The sequence below is a fragment of the Prosopis cineraria genome, unplaced genomic scaffold (assembly GCF_029017545.1).
Source record: "Prosopis cineraria cultivar Desert tree isolate PC_DT_omini unplaced genomic scaffold, ASM2901754v1 PC14, whole genome shotgun sequence".
Taxonomy (NCBI): domain Eukaryota; kingdom Viridiplantae; phylum Streptophyta; class Magnoliopsida; order Fabales; family Fabaceae; genus Prosopis; species Prosopis cineraria.
This window is the reverse complement of record NW_026555345.1, coordinates 12,037,598-12,053,597: the sequence shown is the minus strand read 5'-3', so window position 1 is coordinate 12,053,597 and position 16,000 is coordinate 12,037,598. Positions and strand designations below refer to the sequence as shown.

The window sequence follows — 16,000 nt, the reverse complement described above, 5'->3', positions numbered from 1 at the left end:
GGATCTAAAGGTCATTTGAGCCTAAGTAAGAGAGGGGTCACCCTGCAAGCAAACTCTCTTTTCCTCATTGCCAATCTTCGTTGTTAATTGGCCCCAGTTAACCTTCTCATCACCTAAGGACTTCAACCATTCCATTCCCAAGATTGCATCAATACCTCTCAGCGTAAAAGGGTAGAAGGTTTGAACTATGTTTAGACCCTAAACACTCAAACAGAGGTCCTTACAATGCCTCTTCCCCTTCACAACAAACCCATCGCCTACCGCAATAGTATATTCAGAAATTTAATCGAATGGTAATTTCAATTTACTCTGCACATATTCTACAAAAAAGTTATGGTGGTGCCACTGTTAATAAGAATGACCACCTTAGTGTCTACAATCTTCCCTTTTACCGCCGAACCCGTCCGTGGAGTTGAGAGATAATTCCATTTGCATCCTTCCATCAAAATTTTCAGGACCTACTGCTTTCAGTTCAAGTTCTACTTCCTCCTCCTTAATGGCTCTATTTGTCCTCATCTCTATTATTAACACTTGGAGAGTTTTGTTCTTGCACTGATGGATTGGGCTATATTTATCACCACACTTGAAACATAGCCCAAGCTCTCTTCTTGCAATTTCAACATCAGATAGACACCGAGAAATGCCTCCCTTCTTCGCTACAAAACCCCAGTTTGATTTACTCCCAACCTTCAATTGCTCTGTTTTAGCTTTTGTCAACTTCATATTTTCTACAGAAGACGTCACTAAGGGTGTCACATGCTTACTAGCCTCAATATGGGCTACACATGCAAAATAAGTTGGTTGGGCTGAATCTGTTTTGGGCCAAAATGGGTTTGTTGGACTTGGGTTGCCCTAGCCTCTTTGCTTTTAGCCAAAATCTAATTTCTCTCATCAACGCACACGGCCATCTCCATCAGTTCCCTCAACATGGCAGATTTGGCTAGCTTCAATTTAGCCCTAATTTCAGCCTTTAGCCTGGAACAAAAAGCTCCGATCAAACATTCTTCCAAAGCTTCCCTTAATGGAATTGACAATAACCAGAACTCTTCTACAAATTGAAGCACAGATTTTTCTTGCTCCGCTATCAATAACCTCTAGTACTCACCACTTGGTTGGGAGGAGTGAAATCATCGCAGCAATTCTCTTTTGAACTCTAACCAATTGCTCAAGGGTGTCCTTGTATCAAGTTATTGGTACCAATTCAAGGCTTTACCTTCAAGACATACCACAACTGCTTCAAGCTTCTCCTATTCTGTTATGGAATTTACACACCAATTACAAGCTCTATCATTAGCCATGCTTATTCTTTGAGTATAAATCCTCTTCCTAAATGAAACATCATGTATATTTGAACCATTTAGATTAACACGGCATCAAAGCAATGATGTTCTGATCTACTCTCATTTCTCACATTCAAAACTGAGAGAGTGAGGTTAGCTTTTAGGCTTCTGTGTCTTTATTGATGACATAGCCTAGCTAAGGAGAGTCAACACCCTCTGATTGGCACATTTGCCAAATCCGGTGGCATCTCTACATGCTGCCTTCAATCTTGATGGAGATTCATGGGCTTGCACATGAGGATGCGTGAGAAAGAGGATTCTCCGGCAACTTCTCCCTGCAGTATTGATGTGTATTTTTCAACCATCTACATGAGTTCATGAAGTAGGTTGTCTTTTTGAGGGTTTGTGGCTTCTTTGTTTTGCTAACCAAGCTGTATCTGGAACTTCCAGAATGGTATTCACTGACTATTGGTGTGGGGGTTATCTTGCTCTCATCTATTTAGATGCTATTCAAGTCTGTTTCTTCTTTGGGCACTTGTTCCTAGTGAGTGCCATTTTCTGCTTGTTTTATTGGTTGATTAATAGTCCTAGGACTGACATTTATTGATAATCTATGTGCCCCTGTTTGCTGCCCCTCATTTCGGTTAGTACTTGTCTATTTATTTGTGGGTTATTCAACTTTGGTAACCAAGATGGCTAAAAACAAAGTTGTTACCACCAAAGCTATTTCTGTGATGACTAATGTCACTGAACATAAACTTAATTCGACAAACTATTTGGATTGGAGCAAGAATGTTTGTATCTATTTAAGGAGTATTGAGAAGGAAGATCACTCGACTAAGGATCCTTCTAATGATGATATTCGGCAAGCATGGTTAAGGGATGATGCACAACAGTTTTTACAAATTCAAAATTCGATTGAAAGTGAAACTATTAGCTCAATGAATCAATGTGAATTTGTTAAAGAACTTTTGGATTATTTATAGTTCTTACATTTTAGGAAAGGAAAACGTCATGGCACACTTTCGCAAGATCTGGAAAAATATGGTATGTCAATCACACTTTCTTGGAATAAAAAGTTATAGATCCTGATTATACCTTACATGATTCCAAAACCATGGGAAAATGGTCATAATGCAGATAGGAAAAAAAAAACCCAGACACAAGAATGGGAAAATTAAATAATTGTGCAGATAGATAGGATGGAACAGGACAGCAGCCTGTTGGAACTCAGACTAGAGGGATCCACGTGAAAGCTTCAAGAACTGACAGTACAATGCAATAAAAACTTGTAATAGAACATAACACTGAAAATAATTTCTAAATTTCAATCACTGCTTGTTTATCTGTTTATAATTATGGAAAGTGGGCTGATGGGTTATAGGCCCATTAGCTAACTTAACCCTAGATTTTTATTTTTATTCCTATTATCTTTTTCAGCTGATTAGTAGAGATTTTATTTTATTTTATTTTTCTGATATGATATGATATCATCATATTTGTTTTGTACTCTATAAGTATGAGATTCATCTCTGAATAAAATTCAATTCACCACAAATACAAACATGATATCAGAGCCTGCATCAATCTATACCTAATCTAACTCGGTCTGTCGCATGGGTGCTGGTTCTCTTATGTGACGGAATGTACGTTGTTGTCTACTGTGTTCGTCTCTGTTCTCGGTGTTTGTTTCAATCGTCCAAGCAAGTCCGTGATTAATCACAATTCTTAGTTTCACGTGCATTTGCTCTCTTCGTTGCTCCGGTCACAACCTGCGACTCTCTATCCAGATGCAAACCATGTCTTTTTCCCTTCCGGTTGTGTTCTAGTTGCACCCTCTATTCCAGTCATGAGATGCTCTGTTTTTCTCCTTCTTGCATAACTCTTTTTTTTTGTCATGGCCTATAAGTTAGCATTGAATGGTACCCCACTGGTCTTCAATACAGATGGGGATCACACAAACAGCCCCACTAGCCAACGTGGCAGTGAAGATGTTCTATCTTCAGGTGGCAGCAGCAATAGTGATTCACTTTTTCATTTACTTCTCACCCATTGATTGAATGGGAATAATTATTTGCAGTGGTCCAGGAGTGTCCTTATGTTCGTACGTGGTCGGAATAAGGAACATTATCTGACCGGTTCCCTGAAAGCACCAGAAGTTGGTGAACCCAAGTATGAAACTTGGTGTGTAGAAAACAACATGGTAATGACTTGGTTGATTCATTTAATAGACCCCAAGATAAGTGAAAATTATCTACTTGCCAATACAACTCAAGAAATTTAGGAGTCTGCTCGACGTACTTACTTTGTTAAGGAAAATACAGCAGCAATTTATCAAGCAAAGCGTACTATTCGAGCCCTTACATAGGGGGAGAGGTCAGTTACTTTGTATTACAACTCTTGTGCGCCTTTGGCAACGTATAGATCTATATAAGGTACACCAATGGTCTTGTCAGGCTAATGCTCTCTACTACAAAACAATGGTCGAATGTGAGTGGTGTTATGAATTTTTACTTGGTCTTAGTGACTCTTATGACGATCTTCGAGGAAGAATTATGAGTATGAAACCTCTACTTTCTCTTGAAGATACATTTAATATGATTAAATATGAAGCCGCAAGGTACTGGTACAGCTTCCTTCCTCTACCTCTTCCACTTCTCTTGGTACTAAAACCTCTGCCATGGTAGCTCGGAGCCATCAGAAGGGGGATCACAAGGGAAAAAAGGGTCTTAGGTGTGAGCATTGTAATTAAAATGGTCATACTTGAGAAACTTGTTGGCAGATTCATGGCAAGCCTTCTCATTTAAAGTCCAACACCAAGGGTGATAACAAGGGCGAACTAAAAAGGGATAGTAAAGGATTCACTGTCAATCCTACTTATGATCATACACTCAATACTGAGGAAATTGCTATGATGAGACGCATTTTGGAGAAATACTCTTGTGATGAGACAAGTGAGAAACCCACTCCTTTAATTGCCTTACCCCATACCGGTAAGACTTTACTAATTGCACTTAGTGCTATTTCTCAATGTAACAACGTTTGGGTGGTTGATTCTGGAGCAACAGACCACATTACGGGTTTTCAGGAATTATTTTTTGAGTTTAGCCTTCATTCTGAGCATACTCGTGTACAAGTAGCCAATAACACATATGCTTGAGTGATGGGAACAGGCACCATTGTTATTTCTGACTTTATTATTTTGAAGAATGTCTTATATGTTCTCGATATACAATGTAACTTGTTATTAGTTACAAGTATCACCCACAATTTATCTTGCCTTGCCACTTTCGACAAATCTCGTTGTATTTTTCAGGATTTAACCTCAGGGAGGATGATTGGCAATGCTAAGGAACATAATGGGCTTTACTATTTGGAAGTCAATTCCACCATTAAAGGCTGTTCTGTTGATCCTGTTTCCTATTCTGTTTCTGTTTTTTCTATTATGTCTCAAGAAGATATTATGTTATGGCATTCTCGTTTAGGTCATCCTAGTTTTGATTATATGAAAGTTTTGTTTCCCAATTCTATGAATAAAATGAAATTTCATTGTGATACTTGCCAATTTGTCAAACAAACTCGTCATCCTTTTCTAGCTAACTCTTATAGTCCCTCCGCACCTTTTTCCCTCATACATAGTGATGTGTGGGGTCCTTCATGGATTGAAACTCATACTAAGGCTAGATGGTTTGTTTGTTTCTTTTATTGATGACCATACACGTTTGACATGGATTTTTCTCATAAAAGATGAATCTGAGGCTTGCACTATTTTCAAAAACTTTTATACTTTTGCTCAAACTCAATTTCAAACCTCTATTAAAGTTCTTCATAGTGACAATGGAACTGAATATCTCAATTCTACTCTTCGCACTTTTCTGACTAAAAATGAGATTCACCACCAAACTTTTTGTGTGCATTCACTTCAACAAAATAGGGTAGCCGAGAGGAAAATCAGACACCTACTTGAAGTTGCCAGGGCCCTATTACTTGGTAATAATGTTCCACACAAATTTTGGGGAGATGCAGTCCTTACAGCTGCATATCTCATTAACTGCATGCCCTCAAGGGTGCTCAGCTTTCAAACCCCTCTTGACTTATTTTTAAAATCCTATCCTCACTCTCACTTACTTAACTCCCTTCCAAAAAAGGTTTTTAGGTGCATTGCCTTTGCTTTTCATGATGCTGGTAACAAACTCGAATCTCGGTCTATCAAATGAATCTTTTTAGGATACTCTTCTACCAACAAGGGGTATAAATGTTATTCTCCAAACACTCAAAAATTCTATGTCACTACGAATGTCACGTTTGTTAAATCACTACCTTTCTTTCCTAAAGTACCCAATTAGGGGGAGAATGATGGTGAATGGCTAATTTGTGCTATTAATAATGGTCATTCAAATAATAAACAAACCGAAAGCCCTAGTATGAGACCTTATATGTCACAAGACCCTTTTTCCACTATGCTTGTTCCAAATCCTGAGCCTGAACCTAAGCGCATTCCAGATCTTGAACCTAAGCCCAATGATCCTGAGCCTAAACGTGAGCCCAATAATCCCGAGCCTAAACCTGAGCCCAATCTTGAGTCTAAACCTAAGCCTAATTTTGAGCCATATGTGGATGAATCAAGAACATATCAGTCTGAACAGCACACTAACAGTGAAGATCCCATTGTTGTACCAAGGCAAAGCCATGATTCTCAAACTGAAGGTAACCCTGAAGATCTTCAGTAGCCTATTGCTCTTAGAAAAGGCAAGAGGAGTTGCACTAGACACCCCATCTACAGGTATGTCTCTTATGATAAACTCAATTCTCAATTTAAGAACTTTGTTGCTGCTGTTGATAGTGAGAATATACCTAAGAGTTTCGAGGAAGCCATAGTTGACCTTAATGCCCCGTTTTGTACGTTGGAAATGATTTTCATGGATATGGAAATGAAAATGGAGATGGAAATGAAGATTGAAATGGATATGGATATAAGATTTAAAAATATATTTGGTATGTCAATGGAATTGATGAATTACTTTTATTTATTATTGATATTTAAAATATTAAAAGACAAAAATACCCTCTTCCAAAAAAAAAATCAACCCATCATTTTGCACAACTCAGGCCATTGGTGATGAAGAACCACTGTCCATAGCCAAAAATCCACAATTTCACCTTCAGCAAAAATGTTTTTACCTTCACCCATTAAGTTACAATACAGAATTTGAAGAAAAAGAACTAAAGAACCTAAAGAAGAAGAAGAAGATCTGGTGATGGAAAGAAGATGAAGGTAGAGAAGTCACAATTTCACCTTCGACAAATCAAAGATCTAGAAAACAAAAAGACATCATCGACAGCGCGCATCCTCATCATCATTGTGATTGAAGTAGGGAAAGGTGATGATGATCTTCTACAAGTTTTGGTTCTCTAGATCTGCAAAATGGGGAAGATGAAGATGAACTCCTACAAGTCTTGGTTTCTGCGTTCAATTCCTACCTTTTAACATTTTTGGTTCTCCAGATCTTTAAAGCAGGGAAGAAGATGAAGATGAGCTTCAACCACTGTTGCATCCTTGCCATCAGTGTCGTCGACATCATCACACCCTCGCCCTGTCGCCATTTCTGTCCTCACTATTGCCTCACCACTGTGCTTGCCACCCTCCCACCGTCTTTCTCGTTGATAAGTTGCAAAGGTAACATGGTCCAAGCTTTGGCAGAAATGGACCTCCATGCTCTCCCCTATAGAATTCAATTCCATCAGTTTTGATGGAAATGACTTCCATATGTAAGTGTAATTCAACCCAATTTTTCCTAACCAAACGTGCAAAAGTTTAAATTCCATTTCCTTACTCTCAATTCCATAATACCAAACGAGGCATAAGTAGAAGGCGGCTATTGATGAAGAGTTGAATGCTTTAAATAAAAATCAGACATGGGAAATTGTGAAGTTACCTCAAGGAAAGTCAATTGTTGGGAGTAAATAGGTTCTTACAAAGAAGTATAATTCTGATGGTAGTCTCAATAAATACAAGGCACGATTAGTTGCTAAAGGCTTTACCTAAACTTGTGGCATTGATTATGACGAGACCTTTACGCCAGTGGCAAAATTCAATACCATAAATGTTCTTCTTTCTCTCGCTGCTAATTTAGACTGGCCATTATTTCAATTTGATGTAAAGAATGCCTTCTTAAACGGGAACTTGGAAGAGGAAGTGTACATGGAGATTCCATTAGGACTTAGAAGTCCAGATAATGCACGTAAATTATGCAGATTGCACAAGTCACTTTATGGCATAAAGCAATCACCCAAGTCTTGGTTTGAGAGGTTTACCCGTGCTGTAAATGGATTTGGCTATGTTCTATGTCAAGCTGATCATACACTATTTGTCAGACAGTTTGGTCAGAAAACAACTGTCCTAATCGTGTACGTGGATGATATCATACTTACAGGAAATGATGCTGAAGAAATCTTGAAACTAAAGCAACATCTGGCTGAAGAATCTAGCTGAAGAATTTGAGATTAAAGACCTTGGAAATCTGATATATTTTTTGGGTTTGAAAGTTGCTCGCTCATCACAAGGCATTAATATATCACAGAGAAAATACACCTTGGATTTGCTTAAGGAAACTAGAATGTTGGGAGCAAGACCTGCAGATACCCCAATGGAACTAAATTGTAATATTGAAGTGAAACCTAATGGTAAGACAGTGAGTAAAGAAAGGTACCAAAGATTGGTGGCAAAACTCATTTACTTATCTCACACAAGGCCCGACATATCCTTTGCAGTAGGAGTTGTGAGCCAGTTTGCAAGTAATCCTCAGAAGGAGCTTATGGAGGCGGTATATAGGATTCTTAGATATATAAAAACCACACCTAGAAAGGGTTTATTCTTCTCAAAGGGGAATAAGAAGAATGTAGAAATATATGCAGATGGCAATAAGAGAACTCCGAGATCAGAAAATGTAACAGATGTAGAAATTTACACCGATGCAGATTGGGCAGGAGCTATCTATGATAGGCATTCCACCACTAGATATTGCACATTTGTGTGGGGTAACCTGGTAACTTGGAAAAGCAAGAAGCAACCAGTTGTTTCTAGAAGCTCGGCGGAAGCTGAATATAGAGCATTGGCTCTTAGAATTTGTGAAGTTATATGGGTTGTACAACAACTGAAGGAACTTGGTATAGAAATGAAGGTTCCTATAAAAATGTAGTGTGATAGTATGGCAGCTCTCAAGATTGCAAATAATCCTGTTTAACATGCTCGTACTAAGCATGTTGAGATTGATAGACATTTCATCAAAGAGAAAATTGAAGCAAAAATCATAGATCTAGCATATATTCCCTCAAGAAGCTAAGTTGCAGATATGATGACCAAGCCTCTTGTTAGAGCCAAGTTTGCAGAAATGATAAGCAAGCTAAGAATGATCAATGTCTATTCGCCAGCTTGGAGGGGAGTGTGGAAAGTGGACTGATGGGTTATAGGCCCATTAGCTAACTTAACCCTAGATTTTTATTTTTATTCCTGCTATCCTTTTCAGCTGATCAGTAGGGATTTTATTTTATTTTATTTTATTTTTCTGATATGATATCATCATCTCTATTTTGTACTCTATAAGTATAGATTCATCTCTGAATAAAATTCCATTCACCACAAATGCAAACAATAATTCACAATATGAAAACTATATTAACATTGATGGAAGAGGGTCTGACACAATATAAGGCAGCATATACAATTTCAATAACAGAAAACTCAAGCACAAATTTGTAGCATGATTTGCAAGTTTATGAACTTACAATCTTGGTAAACTTCTCGATCGTTGCAAGTGGGATTGTTCCTAGAGCAATAACTTTTGTGGTTTTCTCACTCTTGAAAAGGCAAAAGAACAGATCAATATGTAGACACTCAATAACATATGTAGCTATATAATAAGGTACAATGTTTCCAATACAACACATATGATAAAGTAGATATTCATAAATACGCACAATTCAGCAACAGACACTCAGGAGCTAAATTTATTAAGTCCTTCAACTAAGATTTGAACAAATAATTAGATAGTGTACAGCAAGCACTAGAAATATTAAAGACCAACTGCATCTTGACTTCATAATTGCATGACCAACTGCATCTTATTTTTGGTGAGTCTTAAAAAAGACATAATATCATGGGAAAAGAATATTAAAAGCTCTTAAATATATATGACTGAAATAATCTAATTCCTCACTCCAAGATCTTCACTATATCAAATGATGTGTGGTTGAATTTATTTCAAAATCTCCCGCTCGTTCATAACATATATAGTCACCCTAAACCATGCATTTCAACAACTTTCTTACCTGCCAATCCTAACTCACAATTCAAAACTCAACAAATCAGCTGCAACTGCTGGCCACCATTTTATATTAACATCACATCATTGCACTCACCTTTGCATGGCAATCAAATTTTTATGTTATGGAAAATGGAAAATAACAAAATTCAGGACATCTGCTTCATAGTGTGCTATCAAAATTTAGATCTAAGAAACAGGATATATTCTGCGAAATACTTACCACAAATAGAAGGCGAAAATTTGTAACCATTAATGTACCCACATCATTGTTATTAACAAGAACAACACCATATTCCTGAAAGCAAAAATCATGTACAAACTTACTCTATAGCCAAAATATACCAACAGAATAAAGGTAATTTAAATTGTATAGACTCATATTGATGTAAAACAGGAAGGGGGGAAGGAGAAAAGAAATAGAAAGATAGTAGAGAAGAGAGAATTAGAGAGAAAGGAGAAACTTAAAGGAAACAATTCAATATTCAACTCAATTTATTTAAAACTAATCTAAATACAGCTGATAAACCAAGGGCTATTTATGGAGACTTAGAAATATTAAAATAATAATAGATGAAATCTTAACCTAATCCTAACAGATAACAAGGATAATATAGATTTATATATCTAGGCATCCTATTTTTTGAAAATAAAGAAAATCTAAAATGATCATAACCAAGATACTGATAAGAAAATCTAATTAAACCCTAAATAATCTAATGGACATTCAATATCCGTATTCAAACAACCCCAATAAAATAATCCTAAATATCTAAAATAAAACTAATTGAATCACATTCATATTCCATCATTTCTGCCCTGCTTGAAAAACTTTCCTCTGAAGAGTTAAATTGCACGAACAAACAGGATGAAATTTCAGAATAAATGGTACATCAATCTGGAGCTTCTAGAGCATATAGGGCATGTGATGCAGAGAGCCAACAAGCCAATGAGAACTTTATGAGTGTTGTGTGTGAACTCTACGAGCAGCAGGAGACAGTGGCATGTGAAGGCACGTTAGTTGGTGATCGATGATGATAACATTGTGGTTTAGGCAAATTCAAGGACTTGAAAGAATTGTGGAGAGCGTGGTGGCACGGCGAGTAAACAAATTATGGTGAAGGATTATAAACAGATTATGGCAATGATGTTAGAGGGTGGAGTTTTTTTATGCCTTGTTTAGTGTTGGGATTTCAATAAATCTCAAACAAGGAAAGTAACACAGGGAAGGGAAGTAGGAACCAAGCTCAAGCACAAGAAGTGGGGAAGGAGAAAAGAAATAGAAAGACAGTAGAGAAGAGAGAATTAGAGAGAAAGGAGAAACTCAAAGAAAGGAGACAATTCAAAATTCAACTCAATTTATTCAAAAGTAATTTGAATATGACTGCTAAACTCAAGGGCTATTTATAGAGCCTTGGAAATATTAAAATAATAATAATAAATGAAATGTTAACTTAGTCCTAAAAGATAACATGGATAATTTAGATTTATACATGTAGGTATCCTATTTAGTGAAAAGAAAGAAAATCTAAAACGATCATAAAAAAGATAATGACAAGAAAATCTAATTAAACCCTAAATAATCTGATGGATATTCAACATCCTTATTCAAACAAACCTAATAAAATAATCCAAAACATCTAAAATAAAACTAATTGAATCTCATCTCTGTTCCATCACATGTCCTGTTAGCTTAACAGTAACTAAATGTTCATGGTAGAGAGTAAATTGCCAAACATTTGCTTTTCTTGGAGCTCTAACATGCTTGAGGCATACTACTTTGTTCAATTTTTTTTTTTTTTTTTTGAATTGGTCTGATTCTTCAATTTTGATTGTCCAAGAATAGGTTGAGTCAATTTCCAGCAGCAGCCTTTGTGAACTCGCTTAAATTAGGACTTTTTTTTCCCTATTTATGTTTAGCACCTATAGGCAATAGCAGCTAAGAAAAATAGCTTATTCCCTACGCCTATAGTGGAGCCGTGTGAAAATTGCCATACCGCAGCCATTGTAAGCATGGAGCTGAGAAGAATTTTCATATCCACACTCCATTAGCATGTCACTGCTGGTTACACATTCAAATTCAGCATGTTGAGAGAATATAGTTAAAAGCTCTCACCTTGACATCTGATGCTCTAAGGTGAGGCCTCAATGGTTCCAGCCAGCTGGATAAAGAGCCTTCATCCAATTGGATGCAAGGCACTCTCCTCGAGTGCCTCGCATATACTAGGTTCATTTTACATAGTTCTACAACCTCGCATACACTAGGATCATTCACTTTTAAAAGATTTTCATTGAGGCTGTTGTTAGTCATTCACTTTTGAACAAGACAAGTACTTTGTAACTTGACGACTTCAACTGTTCACTTTTTATATGATTATTATTCTTAAACAATTAATTTTTTACATCAAATATTATTTATTTTGCAGTTATATAGCATATTTTCAGGTGTTGTCCTATTTTAGCACCTTCCTTGACTGAGGTGAGGCTGCCATTTACCTTTTGGCTGCCGTGAGGATTATACATTATTTACATTTGAAGTAATCTGACCAAGTTGTATAAGACAACACAACTAATTCATGTTTTATACAATGCCGCCTTGTTAGTGTGCGTTTGGTTTTCAATTTATCAAAAGTTCATTTGATAAAAGTTCATTTAGTGAAAGTCAGTTTAGTGAAAGTCAATTGTTGTAACAAAATTTGTATTTGGATATATTTTTTTAAAAGTTAGTTTGATACATTGAAAGTTGTTTAGTTTGTGATAATGAAATGTTCTTTTAAATGTACAATTATCAAAAAGAACATTGATTTATAATAATTTATAATTTTTATTATACAAATGTAATATATTTAAAATATTTAAAAAATATAATAAAGATTTTAAATAGTATAAATTTTGATCTATAATGCTAAAAATTTGATCTCTAGTTATTTGTATTTTTTAATTTGTAATTTTAAAAGATGTAATAAAGATTTGTAATTTTTATTATACATTAATGCTAAAAATTAACATGATTAATTACTTAATTTATAATACTAAAAAAATTGATATCTAATTATTATTATTAAAATAATAATTATATTTTTAATGAATTAACTATTTTTTAAATAAAAGAATAAGAGATTAAACTTATGACAATATGATCAAATAACATCTTGCTCTTTAAATTCATTTTTCAAAAGCTTTAAATAGTTACGTTTTAAAAATTCACTTAGTTATTGAATGTACTTTTGAGATATGCTTTTCTGTAAAATATTCTACCCAAATAATTTTTAACTTTTTAAAAATAAAATTTTATTTTTTGAACGTAAAATGAAGAAAACCAAACAGACTCTTAGTTGTTACTTGAGAACCCATCCATTGAACATAGCTGACAGATGGTATATGGGTAAAAAGCGGGGAAAGGGGAAAAAAGAAAGAAAGAAGATGGGTGCTACGAGAAACAGCCCAGTATAGCAAAAAATGACCCAAGATTACTGAAAGAAAATTACGAAGGGTGAATTTCAAGTTTACGATTCTTCAAATAAAGCAAAGAAAAGAAGAATAATTCAGGCTGCTGCATACTTGGGCTTTGACTTGCTCAGCCTCAAGCAAGAAATCTAGATTCTCCCGCGAAATGGGGCGTATGATGGGCTGCAGAAAAATTCACAGCAAAGCAAGAATAAATGACGAAACAACTGAAGTGAAAACGCACCAGAAGGGGAAAAGAAGAAGAAAAAGAAGATACAAAATTTCAATTAATAAATTAACAAATATGGGAACAAAACCTCAATTTTGGTCCATTCGATGGCATCCCAGCTACCAGTGCCTTCAAGCTTGGCAGTGTCGGAGTCGTCATCCCTGAAAGAAGCTGATCGAGAGCTGCCTGGTGTCGGCGAGGCCATGCCGACAGCGAAGGGGAACGATTCCACAAGGTTGAAGACGAAGAGGAGGAAGAGGAGGAGGAAGAGTACGCGACGACAATTCTGACCGGGAAAGACGAAGAGGATACAACGCACGAGACAGTTGAGAGACAGTCGCCTGCCGTTCAAACTTCAAAGCGACTCGGCTCCGTACACCTACAGGTTCCCGAAGCGATCTCTTGCTTCGGTTTGTTACTGTCTCTTGTTAATTTTGGTTAATTTGTGAACTGACTTGACTTGGACAATTGTGAACAAATAAATTGTTCGGTTACTTCCAAAAAAATTTTGTTAATTTCATTTAGTTATCTTGTAAATTTTTTCTTGTTTAAGCATAAATTGTAAATTCCAATGACTCTAGTAAATAAATAAACCTTTAATTATAAATAGTTGGACTTTTATTGTTATTTAAAAATTTTTAAGTGTCAATTTTTTTTAGTTAACTTATAAATGTTCTCTTATTCCTATATAAATTTTCATGGACCTTGTGAATAAATAGACTTTTTATTGTAGATAATTAGATTTTTCTTATTAGTTAGAAAGCTTGTGTTATTAATTTTTTGGTAAAGTACCAAATTTATCTACCAACTAATTTTTCCAAAGGCACTAGGTAGTCTAATATCAGGTAGTGTGAAATAAATTCTCAACTTTTAAAAATAGAACATACAGTAATCCACTACTAATTTCACTCAACAGATGTTATTTGAAGCCCACAAATAACACTTGATGTTGCAAATTTAGTCATGAATTATTTTTCGAGGAGGGGTAGCTTCTATTATAAAAAAAAAGACCATTGAACACATTCCTATTAATTTTGATCAAAAATAATTTATTTTCAAACTTATAAGATTCACGATGCGTCAATCCTTCTAATCTTTTTGCCTCCATTCTTAATCTCAATTCAAGAAGAAGAGGTTCAAATAGTTCTTATTTAAAGACCTTCACAAGAACGATACCAACAAAATAGAAACTTGATTTTACTATACATGAAAGAAGTTTAATTCTAACTTAATTTAGTCATGAATTATTTCTTCTACTTCATTGGTATCCTTATTCAGTCATGAATTATTTCTTCTACTTCGTTAGTATCATCCTCATGAATATCTTCAAATAAGAAATCTTTAAACCTCTTCTTCTCGAATTGAGATTGAAAATAAAGGCAAGAAGATTGAAAAAATTGACGCATTGTGGGTCTCATAAATATGAAAATAAACAGTGCTTGGTCAAAATTAATGGAAAAGTGTTGGTTGTTCGTTTTATATAGTAGAGGTTACCCAATATTTTTGAAAAATAGTTCGTGACTAAATTTGCATATTTATACATGTTGAGGTGGCTAGCTACTCACATAACATCCCTTGAGTGAAATTAACGGCGAGCTATTAGATTCTCTATTGTTTAAAGTTAAAAATTTATTTTGCATTACTTGATAGTATAGATTACCCAGTATTCTTGAAAAAATAGTTGATGATCAAATTTGCTACTTCACCCTTAATTTTTTGTGGTTAACTCAAACAGCACGTGTATTCAATTGTTAAAACCACATTTATTTTAATAAATGGACATTTTATTGTAAAAAAAATGGACATTTCATTGAAAATTAATGGAGTTCCTTGTTTAAACAAAAACTTTTATAAATAATTTCACCATCATACCACAATAAGTTTTCTCAAAATGTACATCAAGATAATTGTTTCAGTTTCGAATAGGATAGTGGGATTCAAATCTATCATGAAAGGCTCATTGTCAAAACCAAACATCGAATTATTCCCTAGTATAATCGAAAAATATGAGTCAAGATGGAAGCTCTGTGTTTCATTGATCCAAGATTTTGTGATGTCACTGCTCTTTTCTTTCCTCGCATCCAACAATCCTATCATTGCAATGCTTGCAAAAATCATAAATTCAAAGTTACTGGTTCACGATTTCTAGTTGGTTTCTTGTTGATCATTGTTTGAATCGATGGGTTTCATTTTGCCTCTAGGGCATCTCTAGTTCTATTGGGCATTCCAATAGTTACAATGAGAAGGAGAGTAATATGTAGATGATGAATCAAACACAGAGAAAGCTTGCATTTTAGATTTGGGGTAGTTCGGTCATTCGAACTTTAAAATTAGTTGCATTCGAGACCTTCATACCTCTGCACTCTAATGCATTATCAAAATCTATTGTGCTTTAAGATCAATTATCTTGCTTCTAAAAGCCTTATATGTGATTTTGTCACATCTCTCTTTCTATAGTATAAGGTAGAATCACAAAAACATCTTAAGTCATGACAGTGTTCTTTTTTACAAACTCAGCTTTTAATGTGCTACGACTTTTTTTTTTATTATACCTTTTCAATGATTGTGATATTAACATCATAATTTCTTTGATTATGTTCACAACTATAACACGTTTTTCAATCATTCATTTTTATCACTCATACTACTTTTAAAGTGATTTATTGATTTATCTTAATTTAGTTATTTTCCCTCATTTATCCCTCATTAAAAAATGATTATAA

At 35.1% G+C, this 16,000-nt stretch overlaps 1 protein-coding gene across 7 annotated transcripts in view; it reads right to left on the bottom strand.

The window, feature by feature from the left end:
• LOC129292684 (phosphatidylinositol-3-phosphatase myotubularin-1-like) overlaps positions 1 to 13,696 on the bottom strand; it is a 42,744-nt gene extending 29,048 nt beyond the window's left edge. For 6 of the 7 annotated variants that reach the window (XR_008588942.1, XR_008588943.1, XR_008588944.1 and 3 more), the window contains exons 1-4: positions 13,366 to 13,696; positions 13,163 to 13,231; positions 9,825 to 9,899; positions 9,066 to 9,137 (exon numbers count right to left, since the gene is read on the bottom strand). Coding sequence is in view for 3 of the 7 variants with exons in the window: in XM_054930283.1 (XP_054786258.1) it covers positions 9,066 to 9,137; positions 9,825 to 9,899; positions 13,163 to 13,231; positions 13,366 to 13,482 (333 nt within the window). In the remaining 4 variants the exon portion in view is untranslated. The remainder of the gene's footprint in view (positions 1 to 9,065; positions 9,138 to 9,824; positions 9,900 to 13,162; positions 13,232 to 13,365) is intronic. The other variant, XM_054930285.1, reaches the window with a different exon arrangement.
• Between the last annotated feature and the right edge of the window lie 2,304 nt (positions 13,697 to 16,000).